This window comes from Anopheles merus, chromosome 2L (assembly GCF_017562075.2).
Source record: "Anopheles merus strain MAF chromosome 2L, AmerM5.1, whole genome shotgun sequence".
In the NCBI taxonomy this organism is placed as follows: domain Eukaryota; kingdom Metazoa; phylum Arthropoda; class Insecta; order Diptera; family Culicidae; genus Anopheles; species Anopheles merus.
In genome coordinates, this window is record NC_054083.1 from 44,260,328 (window position 1) to 44,279,724 (window position 19,397).

The following is a 19,397-nucleotide window of genomic DNA, read 5'->3' on the forward strand; positions in this document are numbered from 1 at the left end:
AAATAATTGCAACCGTTCAGGCTTTTTTACGATGCACTTTGGCTAATACGCGACCCGCTTACGCGCTTTGCATCAGCTTAAAGGCATTAGCGTTGCGCTGCTATTTCGCTGAAGGTTAGTTAGCTACACTGCCCCAGCGTACACTTTAATCAAACGTCAAACGTCCACACAGATAGCGGTGCAGATAAGCAGTGCATATGCATTCGGTCGTAAAAATTCATTCCGAGTCACCGTGGCGCTCTGTCCATTTCCAATTAGAGCCCTTAAGGGCAGTGTTTAGCACAAGAAAAAGAAGAAAAAGAAGCAAGGGTACACTACCCTGCATTTTTGCCAACCGCTAACAGCGCTTTATGGCCATCATTTGCCACGCACTAAGCAAACACACCCGCTCCCCTACATGGGCAGTGCGAACTTTTGTCCCGTGCCGAGCTGTGGAGAAAATGATACGCCATTTTGCTAACGAAATTAGGCCTAATTTCCATGTCCTAGGCTTCAGAAAAGGGGTTGGCTAATTATCCGACCGAGCCCCGAGTGGCCCCGTTCGCACGCACCGGTTGATCGTGAAAAGAGATAAAATGATCGATCGTGCATCGATTAGGTGGGGGGAATGGGGGGTAAGGGGCAACCTTCCCCCGCGCGACAGTCGTGACGTGACGCGACCTCCAACGAGTGCTGGGTGAAGTGCTGGGCGGAGTGCGCGGAGGTCACCGGGTGGCAATTATTTGCACATTTAGAGCGCGCGGGGCGGCGATGGAGAAATTATGTAAATAGTAATTAAAGTGCAATTACCGGTCGACCTGGCTGGCGGCTGGGCATGCTCTCTCACCGGAAGCTGTGTTAGGAGTTTTGACATTTTTTTGTATTGTTTGGCACACGGCTGTTGTACGTACCTCGGATGGGAAGGGTGAGATGGTGCCCGAATGATGATGGAGCCCGGGACTGAAGCGCATCAGGCGAGAGATGGAGGATCCGTTGCTTCCCTGGCTGGAGGCCGTTCCGGGGCTGGTCGCTTCCAGTAGCTGCGTCATGATGATCGGTGAATGGTCTGGCGAGTGAAGAGAAAGAACCAAAGAGATCTTTATGAAGTGTCAAAATTGAAAAGGAAGAATTTAAGTTGATCAAAGGGACTAAGAGTAATGCATGATACATTTGATTGGGAGTACCGACAAGTTCGTAGCATGATCGTATCAAAAGTGGTAATAATGGTTTAGAGGACGTACAACGTTCCAGAATGCCACGAACATTGGAGAACGGACAACCAGGAGCGATATTAGATGAAGATCGTGCACAAAACCATCAAGCAGACAGTTGGAGTGCTACAGCGAGTCATTTTCGATCGACTTAAAGCAATAGGATTGATTCGAAAGGTGTGAAAATGAGTCCCAAACATGAATTGAAGCCGAGAGATGACGAGTTCCATTGGTTCAACTCCAGTGAGCAACTGCTTCTACGGCATTTTAGTTATACATATTATACAAAACATTTGTGACTCGTCTCCGGACGACTACTGGCGACTCCGAATGATTCAAACTTCGGACGACTACAACTCCGGGCGACTCCAGCCTAGTGATGGGTAAAGTTGGCAAACATCCGGAGTCAACTCCGATCCGAATCTAATAATTTCGGAACCAACTTCGATATGAAACGATATGAAATGGCTGATAATAAGCACATTGCATCGGACGGGGGTTCCAGTTGACTCCGATCGACTCTGGACAACTCCGAATGACTACGACCCGGACGACTACGGACGAGCCCGAATGCGGAGGGAACTAGTAGTTCCTATTTTGCCGGAGTCGGAATCGTACTAACAATAGTCGGAGTCGAATCGAAGTTGTGAGAGCGTTTCAGAGAGCACATCACTACTCCGGCCGACTCCAACTCCAGGTGACTCTGGACGACTCCGAACAACTCCAGACGACTCCAAACAATTCCGAATGGCTCCGTATAATGCTAGGGGGACCTACCTTCCGGAGTCTCTTCGGATATGTTCGGAGTTGGATCGGAGTCGCCTCCGGACTTTAGCGATCACTACCGGGACATGTAGAAGTTGGTACATTTTGATGAGTGAACTAGCCATTTTTGTACTGTTTCCAAGTTAATCAAACTGTTTCTTAGTATATGTTGTTGTAGCCTTAAAATATTTACTATTCAAGATATTAATTGACTCCAACGTCAGCGCTAAACACGACATTCGAGTATTAATACCTGTAAAAAGCACAATTAAGTACAAGTAAGAGAGCCTTCTTCATTCCAATTCCAATCGTAAAACATGGCATAATTTGATCACCCATTAGCTTCAACCTTCAATCCGCCTTCATGTATGACGTTTGAAACCAATGCCGAACAGCATGGGGAATCCCTGATCCTGACGAATACAGTTGCGAACATTTGTAGGCCCTATTTGTACTACAGAAAATGCATTCCCTTATCAACCTCTGACCCAATGTATGCACTCACCCGGGCTTAGCTGCAGCATCGGTGACTCGAGCGTATCAAACTCCGGGAAAGCGCCATGATGATGATGATGATGATGATGGTGATGGAACTCGTTCAGATGCGGATTGCTGGCGGCCGCAAACGAGGGCAGCTGCCCGCCGAGCACGGGAGCTGTGACCGCCTGCCTGCATCCCGCCGATCCGTCCGACGAGCCCGAAGAGCCGGAAGAACAACCGCTCGAAAAGGACGCCCTCGGTGCGGGTATGGACAGCTTCAGCGGGGACTGTTGCCGTTTCCCCGGCGGCAGCTCGGAGTTTCGCCGCACGATCGGTGGCGGTGGCAGCATCGTACCGTTCGGTGGTTCCGCTGGCGAAAGGAAATTGTTGCTGCCACCGTCGGTTGGGTGGGCGGAGAGGCGTATGTTCGAGAAGGGGCTAGCCATGCTTGCTGGCGGGACAGGAGTACGATGATGTAGAATACAGACACACACGCACACGCACAAGACACTGTTTGTTTCTGAGATTCAGAGGTTGTTCCTGCGATCTCGCGTTAAATTGTTCGCACTTTTATGTTTATGTTATTTTAAATTCCCGGGAAAAAGAATGTGCGAAGGTGGAGCGAATGAGATTTAGAGCGCAGAAAAACAACACAATCTAAGACAATAAAACACCAAAATTGAAGATTTCCCCCCAGCTTCCTAATGGACACGTTCCCGTGGCGTGGAAATAAACTGAACCTGTTTACATGTCACGGTCAGGGTTTTTGGTTGAAAAAAATTCCTGCAATTAAAACATGTTGTGCCTCCCTGCCCCCTGATTTTCACTGGAAATGTTGAAAATTACGATTGAAACGATTTTACCATTTAACGGCCAAATTAAACCTGACAAGGTCCGGGACACGTTCTTTTCTTGGCACAGTGTTGCGGCCCGTGTGTGTGTTTTTGCCCTACTTAAAACCTGCTTACGTCGTGCGACCTCCCCGGCGGTGTTAAGGAAGCTTAACCTCCGTAACGAAATGATTGACATCATCCCCAGACAAGTCCAACCAATGTGTCTGTGTGTGTTTTGGTACGTTTTTTCCCCTCTGAAAATGAGAAAAATTGAAGGGAAAAGCGTTCACTCAACTCCGGTGGCCATTATCAAGGCCAAATGGGGATGAAGGTTTAAAAGTGGGCGGAAATCGGTTGGAGCACCCGAAAGCAGAAAGGAGTCAAGCGGTCGGTAGTTTTATTTTCGGTAGCAGCAAACGGCAAACCTTAAACACGTGTGTATGTGTGGGGTGGAACGAAAAGGGATTTTTTCCCGGCCCGTACGTAGTGGCACGCCGACAGGTTTAAAGGTCGTGTTCATATCGTGTTGGGTCGGAGGGGTTTGGGGTTTTGGGTGGGTTAAAAATAGCCGGGAGAAGAAGCAGAAACAAAACCCCCTTTGCTGGCATTGCCCAGCAATGGGGAGTTGCAATGCACGCCCCAGACACACACACACACACGCACTGGGTTTGTATTGTGTGTACAATGTGTTCGGTTTGTTTGGATAGAGTTCCAACGGGAATGGAAGTCATATGTTGGCCCAATCGTTGACTTTGGGTTTGCGGAATTCTGCAAAATTTGGAGCTAAATTTAAGTTAAAAATAAAGTCTGCGATGTTTAATTAGAAAAGCAAAACAAAACCTTCAAGATTGGTAATTAAGCACAAAATGAGGTGCAAATTCAACTCCCACAGGCTTGAAAACTTGTGCGCCCGTTCACATCACATGGTGCACAAACGAAACGCAACGGGCATACGCAGTCCAGCGGCGTCAACAGCTCTCCATCAGAGCCTTAGCCAGCAAAGATCTTATGTCACCAGAAACAGATTGGGAAACACCGTACCGTCTCTTTCCAATGGACAAGCAGACAAACAAAAAACCTTCAACTGTATCAGAAATGGGCTCTCTCAGCATAAAACACCCTTACACTATGTGTGGGCGCCGCCGAGGCAAAGGAAGCGTCGTGCGCACCGGAAATGTGTGGGATTGCTCGTGTGGCGTAAAGAAACGATCCCAAGCCTCTCTCAGTAGGCACACACATTCGAACCTGTTGCTGCTGCTGGTGCCGTGCCATTGCACGTGAGGCCCCTTGGTGCAAGCATCATCACAAACAAACGCGATCGCACGCAACAGCAACCCGCGTGGTTGCTACAAACGCGTGCGCGATCACGCACGGCAAAGCACACCTTTTGAGATGGGACCGATGGGTGAAGGTCGTCCACTAGCATACACACACACACACACAAAGACACCCCGCACGCAGTCGTCGACGTCATCTATAATCGGTCCGTGATCGTGACGCAGGGTGTGACACTTTTGTCCCCGTCACATGTGTGATCGTGTAGAGAATTTGAATGAACCTTTTTTTCGCACAACAAATAAGTAACACTTTTTAATGCTTTCACTGTAATGATCTTCACCGACAAATGCGTAAACTCGATCGCGCGTAAGCAGACTCGCGGTTTTTGTGTACGATCGTTCCCGCACACGCGCGCGCGTGCTCTTCACCGACACCGACCGAAACGTTCTGACGGGCACCGCAAAAACGGCAAACGGCGAGCTCTCTCTCTACACACGATCGGCCAAACCCAGCGCAGGGCAGAGTGTGTTGCCGAAGCGTTTGTTGTGTAGTATATGGCCACACTATAGTGTCTGTGCTGGTGGTGGTGGTAGTCGTTTCCCTTTCCTCTTCGCACGCGCGCCTGACGATGATTGACGATCGATCAAAGGAAGCGAAGAAAGAGGCAAGCAAATAGTACTACGCACACACACACACACACACACACACGCATGTACATTGCACATGCATAAGGGATCGATTTTATCTACACAGCCACTGCACACACCACACCGTGTCCCAACCTCGGGCTGAACGTGATCTACACGAAGGGCGCACGTGTGCGAATGTGGCGCGTCGTTGTGCGCGAGAAAGTACTGGCCCGCGCACGCAACAAAAGAACAAGGCAGAGTATAGAATGCATTGCGGGAGTGCAAGATGCACTACAAAAGCGCAAAAGAAAAAAAATCTATTTTAAAAAACACGGCATAAAATGTCCACAATTGGCAACCGGCGATCGCATTTGTTCGTCTTCAACACTTTGTTGAACGGCATTTATCAAACGCGCGGCACTAAATTAATATTAAATTTGTCATGGCGTGCCGCCCAATACATGAACGACGACCTGCCGATGATATATGGCCGATGAGCGTGTGGCCAGCGCGTGTTAGAAGCAGGTTGATTGAATTTCCTTTGACCAGAGGATGCCGCTGCACCAATTGAGAGGATCGTTTGCAGTTGTGCATCGTTTAGTGGGGAAGGAATGCATATAAAGATGCAGCGGTACTGGCGGTACTTTGTAGGGGATATGGAGGGTTAGAATTGGCACAACAAGAATTAGAAGTCTCTTGGGAGATCGAACCGGTAATATGATATCGTAAAAGGCGTCAATTCGATAAGTAATTTTTAGATTTTATCCTTTTTTTGTTTAAGTTATTACAAAATCCATGAAATAACATAATTTGTTTGCAGAAATCAGCATCATTTGACTTCAAAACTGTCGAAAAGGAGGCTCTTGGATCGTTCTTCTATTTGACCGGTCACGCAAACGAGTTCAGTCATTTTATACATTTCTAGGGAAGCCTCTTTAAGCTGTCTTTACAGTCTTTACAGAGTTACTGTATGCTTAAAAACAATTTAAAAACTATTCACAAAATGATCGACGATTTGTTTGTTTATAAGGTTTTCCAGGGGTTTCATAGGAATTCTGAGAGCTTTTTCGACATTCTGATTGGATTTGTTTCTTGTTTTCCCTTATTGGAAAAAGGACACTAATGCCCATCTCATAAAGATCATTTCCTATAGGAAAGAGTCAAGAAAGTGTCTCACAACTATGAGAGCCCCTAAACACTCCTGAAGCGCTTAAAATGGTTCTAAAACATTCTTACTCACCCCCCACCCCCACCCCCACTTGCTGCCTTCAATTCGTGACAATAAAAACCTAATTTTTCACACTGGAAGCACAGTATGAGGCCATGCTATTATTTAAACGACCGTAAGCCACATAAAAGCACGCACAACAAACGCACATAGAAAAGTGTCACATTGAACTGGAGCAATTTGTTTAAATTACACACCCCCCGGCAAAGGTTACCAGACATACACATAGGGAGTGGGAGGATAACATGTGTGTTTGGAAAGTATCGAAAGACTCCCCCATATCCCCCTTGGCGGTAGAAGAGGGGTTGGTTTATGATCCTCTGCAACGAACTACTGTACTCCTACTACTACGACCATTCCAGAGGAAAGAAAAAAAACGGAGGAAAGGGATGAAAACTATGCATTTTTCATCCATCGCTAGCAGGGCCATAAATATGCATTAGACAGGCGGTTGTGCTAAATTAGTGCCGCCACATGGAAACCACCATGAGGGACACACGAGAACTATGACGAATTGATAATTATTATGCTGAGTGTTCCCCGGTGCCGATGCTCTCACTACACACTACATTTCTGCGTTTGTTTGTTTGTTTTTTCGTGTTGTTTCTGCCCCGAATGCATCACGCACTGGGAACACCCCCCCCCTCCCCGCTACGATGTAACGCATTTACATTTTAATTGCAGTGGCGATCGCGATCGCGAGCCATAGATCGGACTTGCAGAGCATTTTGTTGCCCGAAGTGTAATCAAGTGTAAGGGATCTTTCACACGATGGTGATTACGATATTACGCGAAGGTGACAGAAATGAAATTGATCGATTGTCAATCGCGCACCGATCGAACGGGGTTGCTCTGGTGGGGGGTTTTTTTAGAGTGCACACGACATAATAGCATAATAGCCCTGCCGCTGATGACTTATTGGTTTGACAGATTGATTGCGAGCCCGCGTGGAAGGTCGGGGTAGGTTTGTGCGTTACCTTGGCGACGAAGGGACACAGTTGTTAAATTAAAAGAATATTGTAGAAAGGATTTTTTAATCGTCGCTTCGTCTACCCAATATCACTATCACCAACACTTGCTTAAGTGCATTGAAGCGCGTTTTTGCCGAGCAGTAATCACATTGTCACCTAATTTGTGTGCCGAAAAAATGAGGCTACTGCACAGGCCCGCCGCCCGTACAGCCGCCAATGGCTGGAAACGAGGTCAAAGTTAAATTTAACTCGAATGTTGCGTTTGCGGGGAACGCGCGGCGGCGCGCGGCCAATGCAACCAGCCAATAGGTAAAATTTCCTGTGCAGACCGGTTTTTCTTCTGTTGAGTGATTTTCTGTTTGTTTGTTTTCTTAAAGTATACTATTGTTGGCAACAGCCAGAAAAGCGAAAACACGAACCCGATCATCATACCTCGCTTTACTATAATGTTTACGATATGGCGCGGCGGGGCTTTGCTTCCGGGGAACGTAACGACAGGTTTTTTTTGGGACGTTTCACAAGCAAGCAGACAGAGCCTAATGGGGATGGTTTTTAGGTCATTATCAAAATCATTCAATTATTTGTTTGTTTTTGTTTTTTGCTTGCAAATTCATTTTCATTGACGGTTTTGTGCATTATTGTGGGTTTTTAATTTGGAGTGTGTGGAGCGAACGCAACGAAACCAAAAACACTCCACCAGCAAATCATTCGATCAAAGCACTCACGAACAGTAGAGGCACTCACGACTGTTGTGTTTGTGTAGTGCTTTTGGGCCCTTGCTTCTCATCTCCCATATGGTCTAGTGGCTAGGATATCTGGCTTTCACCCAGAAGGCCCGGGTTCGATTCCCGGTATGGGAACATGATTCCTTTTTTTTTGTCATAATTATCACTGCCTTCTGATGGTTTTTTACACAATACTGCTCTTGGAGTTTAACTCTAACACCACTATTACGTATAAGTTTAATAAAAAAAAGCACTGTCTCTTGTCATCATGCGCTTGGGAAAGAGAAGCTCACCCGCTAGGTTTACATTTTGTACAATCACGGTTCAATTTATGCATATATTTTCCATTGTGTATATATGTGTTCTGATACATACGAGTGTTGCATTTGCTGAGTTGCCTGCCCACCACGGACTTCACATTTTGTGTATGCGTGTTTTTGTTACGTTTGTTTTTTTTGTTTATGTGTGATTGTGTGCATCTTTTGCATCATCATTTTTCCAAAGTTTCGTGTTTTTGTTGTTGCTTGAAATTTCCCTTCTTTTTCCTTTAATCCATTTCTCTCTCTCTCTCTCTCTCTCTCTATCTCTCTCTCTCTCTCTCTCTCACACACACACACTCTCTCTCACTATCACTATTTCTCACTATACAAGTATATATACACACACACTGATCCTGGTGTTCCGAGATGCAAGAAGACAAATATGTGTGTTTGTGTCTGTTGTGGTCTGGTCTGTCCGTGTGGCATCCAATTATGCATCCAATTCATCCTTCTCCTCCTTTCATTGGGCCCTTTGGTGCCCCAAATGGTAAAAATGCACAATGGGGATTATTTCCACATTTGCTTTTCCAGCTTTTGTTTGTGACTGCTTCTCGTGTTCTTCTTTTCCATTCAATTTTACAAATCTGAGCGTATAAAATTGCCTTTTCCTAACAGCCTTCTTCTTCTTTTAGCCAATCGCTTTCGAACCGTTTTTTTCTCATTCGTTTTATTCATGTGCCGTTTCAAATTTGCTTTTTGTGTTGTGAACTTTTCCTTCTTTTTTTTACTTTTTCACTTTTTACAGAGGTCTCGGGTGCAGTGTGGACAAATATGCGTTGTTTCATTCTTTTGCTTCGGTTTGCTTCTTCTAACCGCTTTGTTGCTACAGTTGTTTTTATATTCCAATACATAATGACCAACAATCACAATTTGTTATTTACACAGGTCAGAGAGAGGGTGTTGCCTTTTTCATCGTTTTTTTTTTATTATTATCAAATACTATAATCAAGCCAATCACACCACACACCATGCTTCTATTAGAGTTCCCCTAAAAAAAACAAAAGGACACACAAACAAATGGAGTGGAAGATTTCTGAAACTCATGCATTGGGGAGGTATGGTTGCTTGGTTAGGTAAATGATGCTGCAGTGGAGCAACGAATCACCACTGCTTGGCCCTTGGCGATCACTCGATCAAGATCGGTTTACTGGAAATTGGGTTTTTTACATTTGCTTAGAATTATTGCCTCACACACACACATACTAATATAATTCGGCTCGATTATAATGCACTACACCTTTAACACCTGTGTAAACCTTGTTTGTGTTGCGGCGCTAACTGGCTGCGCGCTGTTGGCTTTGGTTGTTTTCTGAAACCGAAAGTGTTCCTTTGTTTTACTTTCATTTTCTCCTTTCTTGCGGTTGTGTTTGTGTGTGTTTTGGTTTTCCTGCGTTTGTATTTTGGTTTGAAACAGGTTTCATTGTTTTAAATGAACGAATTACTCATAAGTTGCACGTTTAATCTTTAAGGAATTTATACTATATACTCCTGTTATGCTGTCCTTTCTAGAGAGTTGATCGAGACGAAGAGGTGGCAGTCGGGTTATACATAGTTCTGTTGGATAGATTGTTCGTCTGCTGGCTTGCGGTAGAGAAAGAAACGTAACACTTTCGAACCAGTTTCGTTTATGCTTTCAGTATGATGGCATTAACACGTTGCGAGCTGCGAAAAGCTCAAGCGAAATCTCTAGCAGGAAGATTAAAGGGAGTGTGTGTGTGTGTGTGTGTGTGTGTGTGTGTGTGTGTGTGTGTGTGTGTGTGTGTGTGTGTGTGTGTGTGTACAAGAGTTCGTCTGAACTGAGATTAATGCCAATACAGCAACATACTAGGGAGTAGTAGTAGTAGTAGGTGGCTCCGATTACAAAAAAGGGGGAGCGTTTATGCGGCAGGGACTGTATTGTAATTGGATCGAAACGTTCCCGGCATGCTATAGTAAGCCTTTCTTCGTTTGTGAGTGATCCGTTTTTTTTTCACTACAATAATATTATTAGTACACTACCCCACACACACAAATACACAAACGATTCTGTTACATTGGCTGCATGTGTGTGCGTGCCGTGTGCAAGAACAATTGTATATGATTTTACTGTTACTGCCGCGCTACCTCGCTGTTTTCGTGTACATCTATCGCGCAATCAAACAAACGCTAAATATCATATCACACAAGCAGACAATGTTTTCTTTATATTTTTTTCTTGTTCAATGTTGTTTCACAAACACACACACACATACCCGAAAATGATTACTAACTGTGTTACGATATTCCCTTTAAATGTGTATATCTCGTTGTGTGTTTCTCCCTCGCTAGAGCTAGTGTGTGTTTTTGCTTCTTCTTTTTTTCTCACTTAAACTTTAATTATTGTATGTTTCTATAGCCTGTCTTGTGCTACAATTATAGGGACAATGCATAACACACGGAGAGTTTGGTGGACCATTCTACAGCTTTTCCACTTGCTAAAATGCAATTTCTTCCAGTACAACGAAGATGTGTGTGTGTGTGGGTAGGTAGTATTCCATTACGCTTGCTTGACGGTCTGTGTAAATGTGAGTCCACCTGCCATTCCTCTGACACTATATATCAAAACCGTCTCACCCTCCTGTGGGAAGAAGTGTTCGATCCAATTGTTTTGTTAATATTATTCATTATCGTTCTTTTCCCCCAAAAAGGTAAGGTGTTTCGCTCCCCATCCATCGGAGCTCCTTCTACTGAGGTGTAGCGGCGCGTCGACACGAAGACTTCTTAAAATGACCTGCATTTAGAAGCTGTGCCTGAGGCTTCACGCGTTAACCATATGCAGTTGATTAATTACACGAAAAACTACACTTGTTAAGCCCTACCACACACATTCACAACAACATCACATGCATTGCTCTTGGGTGAGGGATTATACTGGCAGGGATTGTTTGTGCTGTTTTGCAATAATAATCGTATAGACACGCATTATTCCAGTACACAGTGCACAAACGAAACCATTGCTACAATGCACACCTTGAGAGAAATGGTATTATGTTTCTCGCAGCTTTTTTTTCTCCACAGATGCGTCTATCGCCTAACTGCATAAGTGTGTGTTTTACGAGCGTTTTTTCTTTACACACAGACACAACATATTCTTAGTATTAGGAGCATTGATACTATTCGCCCTTCTTCAATACACAGTATCCTCAAACCCTACAAATTTGCTGCTCTATAATCTTCACAAATGTAATTGTTGCTACTACTTGCACTTTAAAGCGTAATACACGGGGCGTGCTTGTTTCCGTATGTGAGTATAGTGTTGTGTTGCGACCGCTTTTCCTTCGCACGGTCGGATCTTCTCGTCCGCTTGCATTAAACCAGCATCAGCCTCCTTTCTGTCTGCAAATCTGCACTCATCATCACTTTGTCCGTGTTTGGCCTGACGAAGCACGTCTGCAGCGTTTGATTTGTTTGATGGAGCACACAGTGTGTTCAACATAAAATTGAAAGGAAAGAAAAGAAAATAGTGAGCAAATATAAACATAAAATAAACATGAAAACTAAACGAAGCATTGAAAAGGCGTACCAGGAATGTTAACTCCACCAGGAAGAGTAACACAAAACACCGAAAAGCACTAAAACGTAAAATATGAAAGAAATCCGTTTCAGGATAGAGCCACCGTCGTCATCATGAATCGTAAGAGTAGGAAACAATAATAAACTAATTGCAAAATTGAAAAGAACAACTAAAAAAAAAGAACCAATTGAATTGTTTTTGCTTTCGTCTATTTGTTTTCCTATGTATGTGTCTCGCTTTCTCTCTCTCTCTCTCTCTCTCTGTTTCTCTTCCCCTTTTTCTTTGCTTTCTCTCTGTTTCTCCTTTGCTTACTCGCATTTATCTACCTCTTTTTCTGTTTTATTGGGGACTTGTATGTTAGCAATCAAAAAAATTGTCTCAACTCGATCCCTTATCAAATATACACATGCTTAAAACCTACTGGTGGCGCGCATCCGACCTCATTCTCATGTAAGTGTGTGTGGTGTGTGTGACTTTCTATTTGAGTTTTTGTTGCTTGGCGCTAATTTATACTGCTAAACTAGATGCTTACACCACTCCTTCACACCTAATCGTTTTCCCGATACGGCCATACGGGTCCTGTCGCTCAGTGGCGTGTTTCATTGAGGAAGAGAGCAAACAATCGATGTTGTTTCTCAGTGTGTGTGTGTGTGCTTCTTCGTCAGTTCGCTTCAGTCGCATAAAATGAATTAGCAATCTCCGCCGCGCGTTCTTCTTGGTCAAAAACGGTACACGCGAAGGTGTTGCGTGAAATGTACTAAAATTTTAGTGAACTTTCATTGAATTAGGTACGCCGAACGCTTACGAGAAAAAACACCGCGACAAGAGAACGCATTTAAATTGTCTTTAAAGTGAAGAGATGCACGTTCAAGTGCACTTGAATGGAAAAAAAAACAACTAAAATTTGATCTAATTGTACACTACACCACGACGTGAGCACTTCTTCACCATCCTTTCCTAAACCGAAATGGCAGGAAAAACTACCGGAACCCACGGAACTGAAACCGGATATACACCGTGCTTTGAATCGTTCTGCATCATTCGCCCCCCAAAAATCTGCTTTTCTAGTGCCCTTTTCCATACCTTTTCCGCGCCACGTGAAAATCTTATTGCTTCTACTTAACCTTAAACACGCATAATCGTTGAACACGTTTGCTAGAGTTGTTTGTTTGTTTGTTTTGTTTTTGTTTTAGTTTTGCGGTTATGCTCCGTACACTTGCTACTACTACTACTACTTCTTTCTTGAACGCATGCACGCGCGCAGTCTCTCTCTCGTGCAGGATATTATCCTTTCTCTGCTTAGTCTCCTCCCCTACTTAACCCTCTGCTGGTTAAAAAGCGCACTACTACCTGCAATCATTCAACCTTATTGTTTATCATTTTATATTGTATGCGCCTTTGTTTCTCTCTAGCTCTACCTCGCTAAGGTAGAGGGCTCTTCCACGCTCTTACTGTACAGAGATGAGCGCGTGGAGCTGAGGGTGCAGTGGTACCATATAATCGCAACCGTCATCATCATCCTTCCATCCTTCCATATTCTGCTAACGCAAAAAAAAAACCTGTACATGCATGATGGTAGCTGTCCTATTGTAACGTTTTCCATTACTGTGAAAACCTCGGCTTTTGAGCGCTTACATTGAGTGATTGCAATGTAAACAAACTCCTGTCCTGTAGAATGTGGTACATGCGTGTCTGTGGTACCCCTTCGAGAGGCTGCAGAGTGTATGCTGCAGCTGCCTTTTTTCCATAATCTACTATTTAAAACCGTTTTTCTTATCACTTCTTACCCAATGTACCTGCCCACCGCTCCTCCTACTTATTCGCTCTCTTTACGCAGGGTTTTACGACGCTTGCACTTGCGTATGAGGCTGCTTTTACAACTGCACCTCTCTCTTGCGTGTATGTATTGGTAGAGTTGGGGGTTGTTTTTTTGGGAAAATAATCTAAAAATGTAATTGAATTAAAAAAAAAACACTAATAATGAGATCTTATTGAAAGATTTGATTCACCACGTGGGCGAGAGATGACCTTCGCTCTCTTTTTCCTCGCTTTTTGGGGGGGAAGCGGCAGCAATGAAAGCTACGTTCTTTTCCTCCCCCTGACTCACAATCTATAAAGTCTTTCCCGTTTTCACACGCCACATATACCATGGCGTTCTGTTTGGCGCGTCTTGTTTTGCTCTTCCTTTGCTAACACACACACATCCGAAGCTTAAAATGTTTGCCGTACATGCCTTAAAAGCTAACGAAGACGCGACAGTAAAGAAACAAAAGGAGAATGGAGAATTTTCCTAAATGAAATCAATCGTATAAATCGTACCGTCATAGGCTTCCTCTTCTTTTCTTCCGCTATTTACAGGTGTTTACGGTATGTTTCGTTCGCCCACTCGCCCTCTCTCACACACAGGATGCAAACAAAGTACACGCGTAAGCTTAATTAAACTAGGCAGTCAAAAGGTTCGTCTCGATCCCGGAACAGTTCGCTTTGTGGTTTTGTGATTGTTGTGTTTGCAGCATGGCCTGTAACCCCTCCCTGTCGGTGTTTGGTACTGGTTTTGTTTGTTTGTTTGTTTTCTTCACCTGCCCTTTAGAATGTTTGTTCGGAATTGTCTTTTTTTTTGTTTAAGTCAAGTAACACACGAAACAACTGATTGAAATAATCGAAAGGATGCGTCGGCGCTATGAGCGATTAATTCTGCATACATCATCGATCGGACGTACACTGCTGTGCTTGTTACAGCGACACATTCTTCCTTCCAATTAGTCATTCTTGTTCCCAGATGGCGCTGCTTGCTACACACACACCTGTCTGTTCTTCTGCACTCCAACTGAGCAGTAGTCCTTCAGGATAACAGCTCCCATCGTGTAATGAGATATGATAACTTAATCCCATGCACTAAACCACATACTAAACCGAACAAAAAATACTGTCCCCCTTTACTCGGTTGCGCTCTGATGCTGACGGCCGTACAATAGATAGAGTCTTTGTGTGTATGTGTGCTTGTGGGTCTGCATGGATATTCACACGTAATATATTACCAGAGAGAGCTCTTGTTCGTGTACGCTCTGGTAAGTGGTGGACCCCCTGGACACCGATTGTCCCATAGGAATGGCAACCTTGAGGTTTAAGGGGTTATTTTCTTCTTCTAGAACCTAGAAACTGACGCCACAAAACACAGATATGCCCCTAATGGTCGCTTCTCCTGATACAATCTTGCAAAGAGTCGATTTGTGTTGGTTTGTTCGGGGGGCGGTGGTCGATTCTCGGTTGCATTTACATCGTTCCATTTTAGGCGGCCATTGCTTCATTATGTCATTCCCACTGGTGCGGCGATGGTGGCAGTTCTGATGGATGGGCTACGGTTGAGCTACGGGTTTTGCACACACACAGGTTAGATGATGAGCGGATGCGCGGGAGGTACATGAAAGTAGGGAGAAAGAAAAGAAAAACAAACGCAAATCAGTCTCAGTGCAGATGTGCAAAAGAGGTAGTTGGTTGGGAGGAGATAGAACGTAAATGATAATAATGCTATACATCAGTTTGATGCTTAAATGGCTTAACAGGGAGAGAAATAATACAATTAGTAAGGCGCACACATGCCAATATAAAACAATCAAACAAGGAACATACTAACGATGTGTGAGACCAGTACAGAAGATAGATGCAATGTTCGTTTAGTTTGCTTTAGTTTTGAGAGATAAGTATGTTTTGTAATTTTAGGCTGAATTTGAGCTCGTTTAGGAGCGCTAAACGATCAAGATGCAGTTAACGTTCACGCTAGCGAAATACGATTATGAAACTGTTGTGTGCAACGGGAAACTTAAATACCATCACAAACAAACGCATGCTTTTCCTTGTTTTCTCATTTGTTTTGTTTTATTCGGTGGCATTGTTTTGCAGAGTAGTAACGCGGAAAGTAAGTAAATTGAAATGCAAATTCACAAGACGCAAGCACAGTAGGGAGGGAAAAAGATGGCTCAAAAGGAAACTGTTACGAGAGGGAAGAAAAAGCCACGCTGAAGCTCGTAACGAGCTTCAGTTTTGATTTTTTTTTTGTAGTAGGTGTTGAGGGCATGTAACAATAGAAAGAGGGAAAAAGGTGTTGTTACTTAAAATGAAATAAAAATAGAAAATATTAAATACACAATTTTGACGTAGTAGCAGTAGGTATGTGACGAATGTGGAATATTAGCGGTACAAAGATAAGAGTGTGTGTGTGTGTGGAAAGGGAATTTTTTACGCGGTTTTGTCTTTCCTGTTGGCCCCGGCTGGCTTTTTGCCGGGCAGTAGCAGCAGCAGCAGCAGCAGCAACAGCGGCAGCACTAGCAGCAGGAACGAAATTCGTTGTAAGGAGGGTTGTTCATGGGCAGCAAGTGTTTAGGAGGAGAGCGTATGGTTTTTATGTTGTTGTTTGCGTGTTGATTTTTGCTTTTCAGCGCAAGCTTACAGCCACAGATAGGTAGAGGAGAGCGATATGAGAGGCGGCGAGGCGGAAGGAGTAAACAAGCAAATGTTATCGGCCAATTGGCGTGAAGCATAGAGAGCACTTGTGGATATGGGTGGTTTGGGAGCAATATGCAACAGTTGGGACTGTTTGGTTTTAGTTAAGCAGATATTAGATAAGTTTGTGTAAAATTCTTCAGTTGTAAAGGTTTTATTGGGAGGGTTTGGTGTTTTATTTTTAAGTTGTTGGTTTAAGAAGCTCTTTCTGGTTAAATTAATTGATTTTTTTTATTAGATTTTTTTACTATGATGATATCAAACAAACAATAAAATGTATATTTCTTTAAAAAAAACATAAATACTTTACAGAAAGTTTATCTAAAATTGGTGCATTTTAAAATAATGTAACATCGGAACAAATGAAAAAGCAATGCAATCACGAAACCAAGAACTATAGCAAGTGTGTTTAAAATGACGAAAAACTCGTCATGCAGCCAAAATGCAAGATTGTGTCTTTGGAACAGTATTAGAAAGAAGAACATAAACTAACATAAACGTAACACAAACCACAGAGCAAATTATGCAAGAAGAACAAGTGAGAGATAACACTTAGGGAGGGAAATTGCTTGGCAAGCTAGCAGTTGTTAATTGCAGTAACGACACAGTAGTAAAATGGATCTCGAAGAGGAAAGAAAGAAGAAAGAAACCAACCAACAATGAAATGAAAGCTAGAACGATGCAAAAACACAGATAAACGAAATGCGAGTATGGATTGATGAGAGCAAGTGCGAGGCAAAGAAGTATGAAGATGTTACTGGAGATGCGCCGATATGGTGAGTGAAAAAAGTTAACAAAGAAATAAAGATAGTTTACAGTGAGGAGAGCAGCAACAAAAACAGTTTTTTAAACAAACACACACACACACAAACACACCTATTTGGCGAAAAATCGAAGGCTTGTGGACAGATTTGTAGCAGCATGGAGATACGTCCGCTTTTTGCTTTCCCCCGATCCAACATTCCAGCTGCGTGTGTGTGTATCCTGCCGGATGATCCATGGCCCCGCGGCACGAAAGTGCGGGCACGCACACAAACACACACACATACGTACACACAGTGACAAAGAGGATTAGTGATTGACACCGTGACGCTAGTGGTATGCGCTTTTAGCATCAGCGCTATCGCTATCGTGACAATCTCTTGAATGTCTTCCCCCCCACGGAAAGATGCACCGATGGGAGGCGCATGGGAGAAAGTCCGAGAGACGGGGGGAGCATCAAACAGTGCATCTGGTCACTATTCTTGTGTGGTTTGATGTGAAATGGAAGGCTCTTCTTCCACACATTTCCGGCAAATAAATTGTGTGCTGTTTTCGTTTTGCAAATGCAAATGTGATGATTATCCTCTAAAGCTGAGTAGCAGGTCGTACGAGTAGTGACGGTCCTTGGTTGATGATTTCCACAAGCAAACAACTCATAAGGGGCAAAAGGCATGTGCACACAGAACCGACACAAGTCGTTCCAAAAGTCGCCACACTAATTTGCAGTTTCTTCTCTTCAAGCGCATCGTTCGGTTTGTTTGCTTTCTTAAATCTCTTGCTTGGCCAGCTTTCTGTCGATTCTTATCGAACACTATTATAGGGAATAGTGGAAGAGTTACGGCATTACATCGTCGCGGGATGTTCTCTGTGTCACCAACTACTGATCGACAAACTTCACACGCACTGTGCTAGCAGTTGTAGTAGTAGTAGTAGTGCGCTTCTCTATCTTGTTTTGACACACCTTCCCGAGTGCGTTTGTGAGGCAGACCACCACCTCGCATCTTGCCTTTTTTCTCCCCCAGAGTATTCAAACATCAGCAACGGATCACACGGCTTCTTCCTAGCTCTTTGCGCGCTACCCGCGGCGGGCATCAGTTTTTCCACCTGCTTGCTACTGATGATGATTGGATGATGGTGATATGTGATGATTATTGCTGTTGTCAAACGAAACACAATGACAAAAGTGAGCTTCGATAAACGGACGATAGTAGTAGTAGTAGTAGTAGTAGGTAAACATAGTGAAAGTAATAAGAGAGAGAGAGAGAGATAGAGACAGATAGGGTGAGAAAAGAGGAACCACCAGGGGGCGATACACACATAAAACAGGGAGATGGATTGTTATACCACGAGGGGGGAGGAGGGGGGAGTAGGAGAGCGTGTGGAACAAAAATCAGGATCAAAAACATCCCTGTGTGTTTCTCCCGTGATGGAGACGCGCTAGACGGGAACAGGTGGCCGTGGGATTTTTGTTTTTTGTTTTGGTAAGAAGGAAGTGGCATCAGCATACGAATGCATTTAAAAAAAACACAAACCCCTCTACGGACACAGTGGGGGACTTGTTTTTGGGATCCTTTCAGTGACGCGTACGCAGGGTTTGCAGCTTTCCTTTGCTTTGCGCCTTCCTTCTGGGAGCCGATTACTAACATTCCACATTCGTCACTACTTAGATGGTAAATGGTTTTTAAAAATAGATTTTGACAAAAATATCTTCCCTCAAGGGTAGTAGTAGTAGATAGTTGGAGCCGTATCAGTTGGAATTAGGGCGAGACAAAACAAGGAGAGCAAAAATAGCCGCGCCTTATATGCTTCATGTATCCCAAAGCAAACGTCATCCGTGTGGTGCAACGGCGGATGAGGTTTCCTTGTAAGGAGAGCGCCGGCTGCGACGAAAAGGGGGTAAACACAGAACGGGGGAAAGACAAAAACGAAAGTTCTTTATGTACAAAATACACAGCAAAGAGAGCACTCGGTTTGGTAGAGCTAATTTTCATTTTGACGAAAAACAGGAAAAGAGAAAAGGATGGTTGCGGACAGAGCCGCACATTGTGCATGAAAAACCAGGAGCGCGGGACGTTTTGTCGGCACCTCGGTACGTCACACATCGGCTGTGCACAACCGCATGCAGGGTTGGGGGAGGGCGGGGTGGCGGCTTAGGGCATGGGAGATGGTTCAGCCCTTTTAGCC

At 44.1% G+C, this 19,397-nt stretch overlaps 2 protein-coding genes and 1 non-coding gene across 6 annotated transcripts in view; 1 reads left to right on the forward strand and 2 right to left on the reverse strand.

Annotated features, from left to right (window-relative positions):
- The window catches only part of LOC121591488 (NAD(+) hydrolase sarm1-like), a 38,332-nt gene extending 35,422 nt beyond the window's left edge, over positions 1–2,910 (reverse strand). Inside the window, exons 1-2 of one of the 2 annotated variants that reach the window (XR_006004543.1) lie at positions 2,461–2,910; positions 891–1,045 (exon numbers count right to left, since the gene is read on the reverse strand). Coding sequence is in view for 1 of the 2 variants with exons in the window: in XM_041912034.1 (XP_041767968.1) it covers positions 891–1,045; positions 2,461–2,881 (576 nt within the window). In the remaining variant the exon portion in view is untranslated. The remainder of the gene's footprint in view (positions 1–890; positions 1,046–2,460) is intronic. The other variant, XM_041912034.1, reaches the window with a different exon arrangement.
- A 5,252-nt stretch (positions 2,911–8,162) lies between these two features.
- On the forward strand, positions 8,163–8,234 carry Trnae-uuc. Its single transcript has one exon. It is a non-coding gene; the product is annotated as a tRNA-Glu (tRNA).
- A 175-nt stretch (positions 8,235–8,409) lies between these two features.
- LOC121591738 (serine/threonine-protein kinase NLK) overlaps positions 8,410–19,397 on the reverse strand; it is a 77,919-nt gene continuing 66,931 nt past the window's right edge. The window contains exons 9-10 of one of the 3 annotated variants that reach the window (XM_041912613.1): positions 17,328–18,367; positions 12,144–15,318 (exon numbers count right to left, since the gene is read on the reverse strand). In XM_041912613.1, coding sequence (XP_041768547.1) covers positions 18,325–18,367 — 43 coding nt within the window. In that variant the 3' untranslated portion in view covers positions 12,144–15,318; positions 17,328–18,324. Of the gene's footprint in view, positions 11,828–12,143; positions 15,319–17,327; positions 18,368–19,397 lie in introns of those variants that run through there. The other 2 variants (XM_041912615.1, XM_041912612.1) reach the window with 2 other exon arrangements.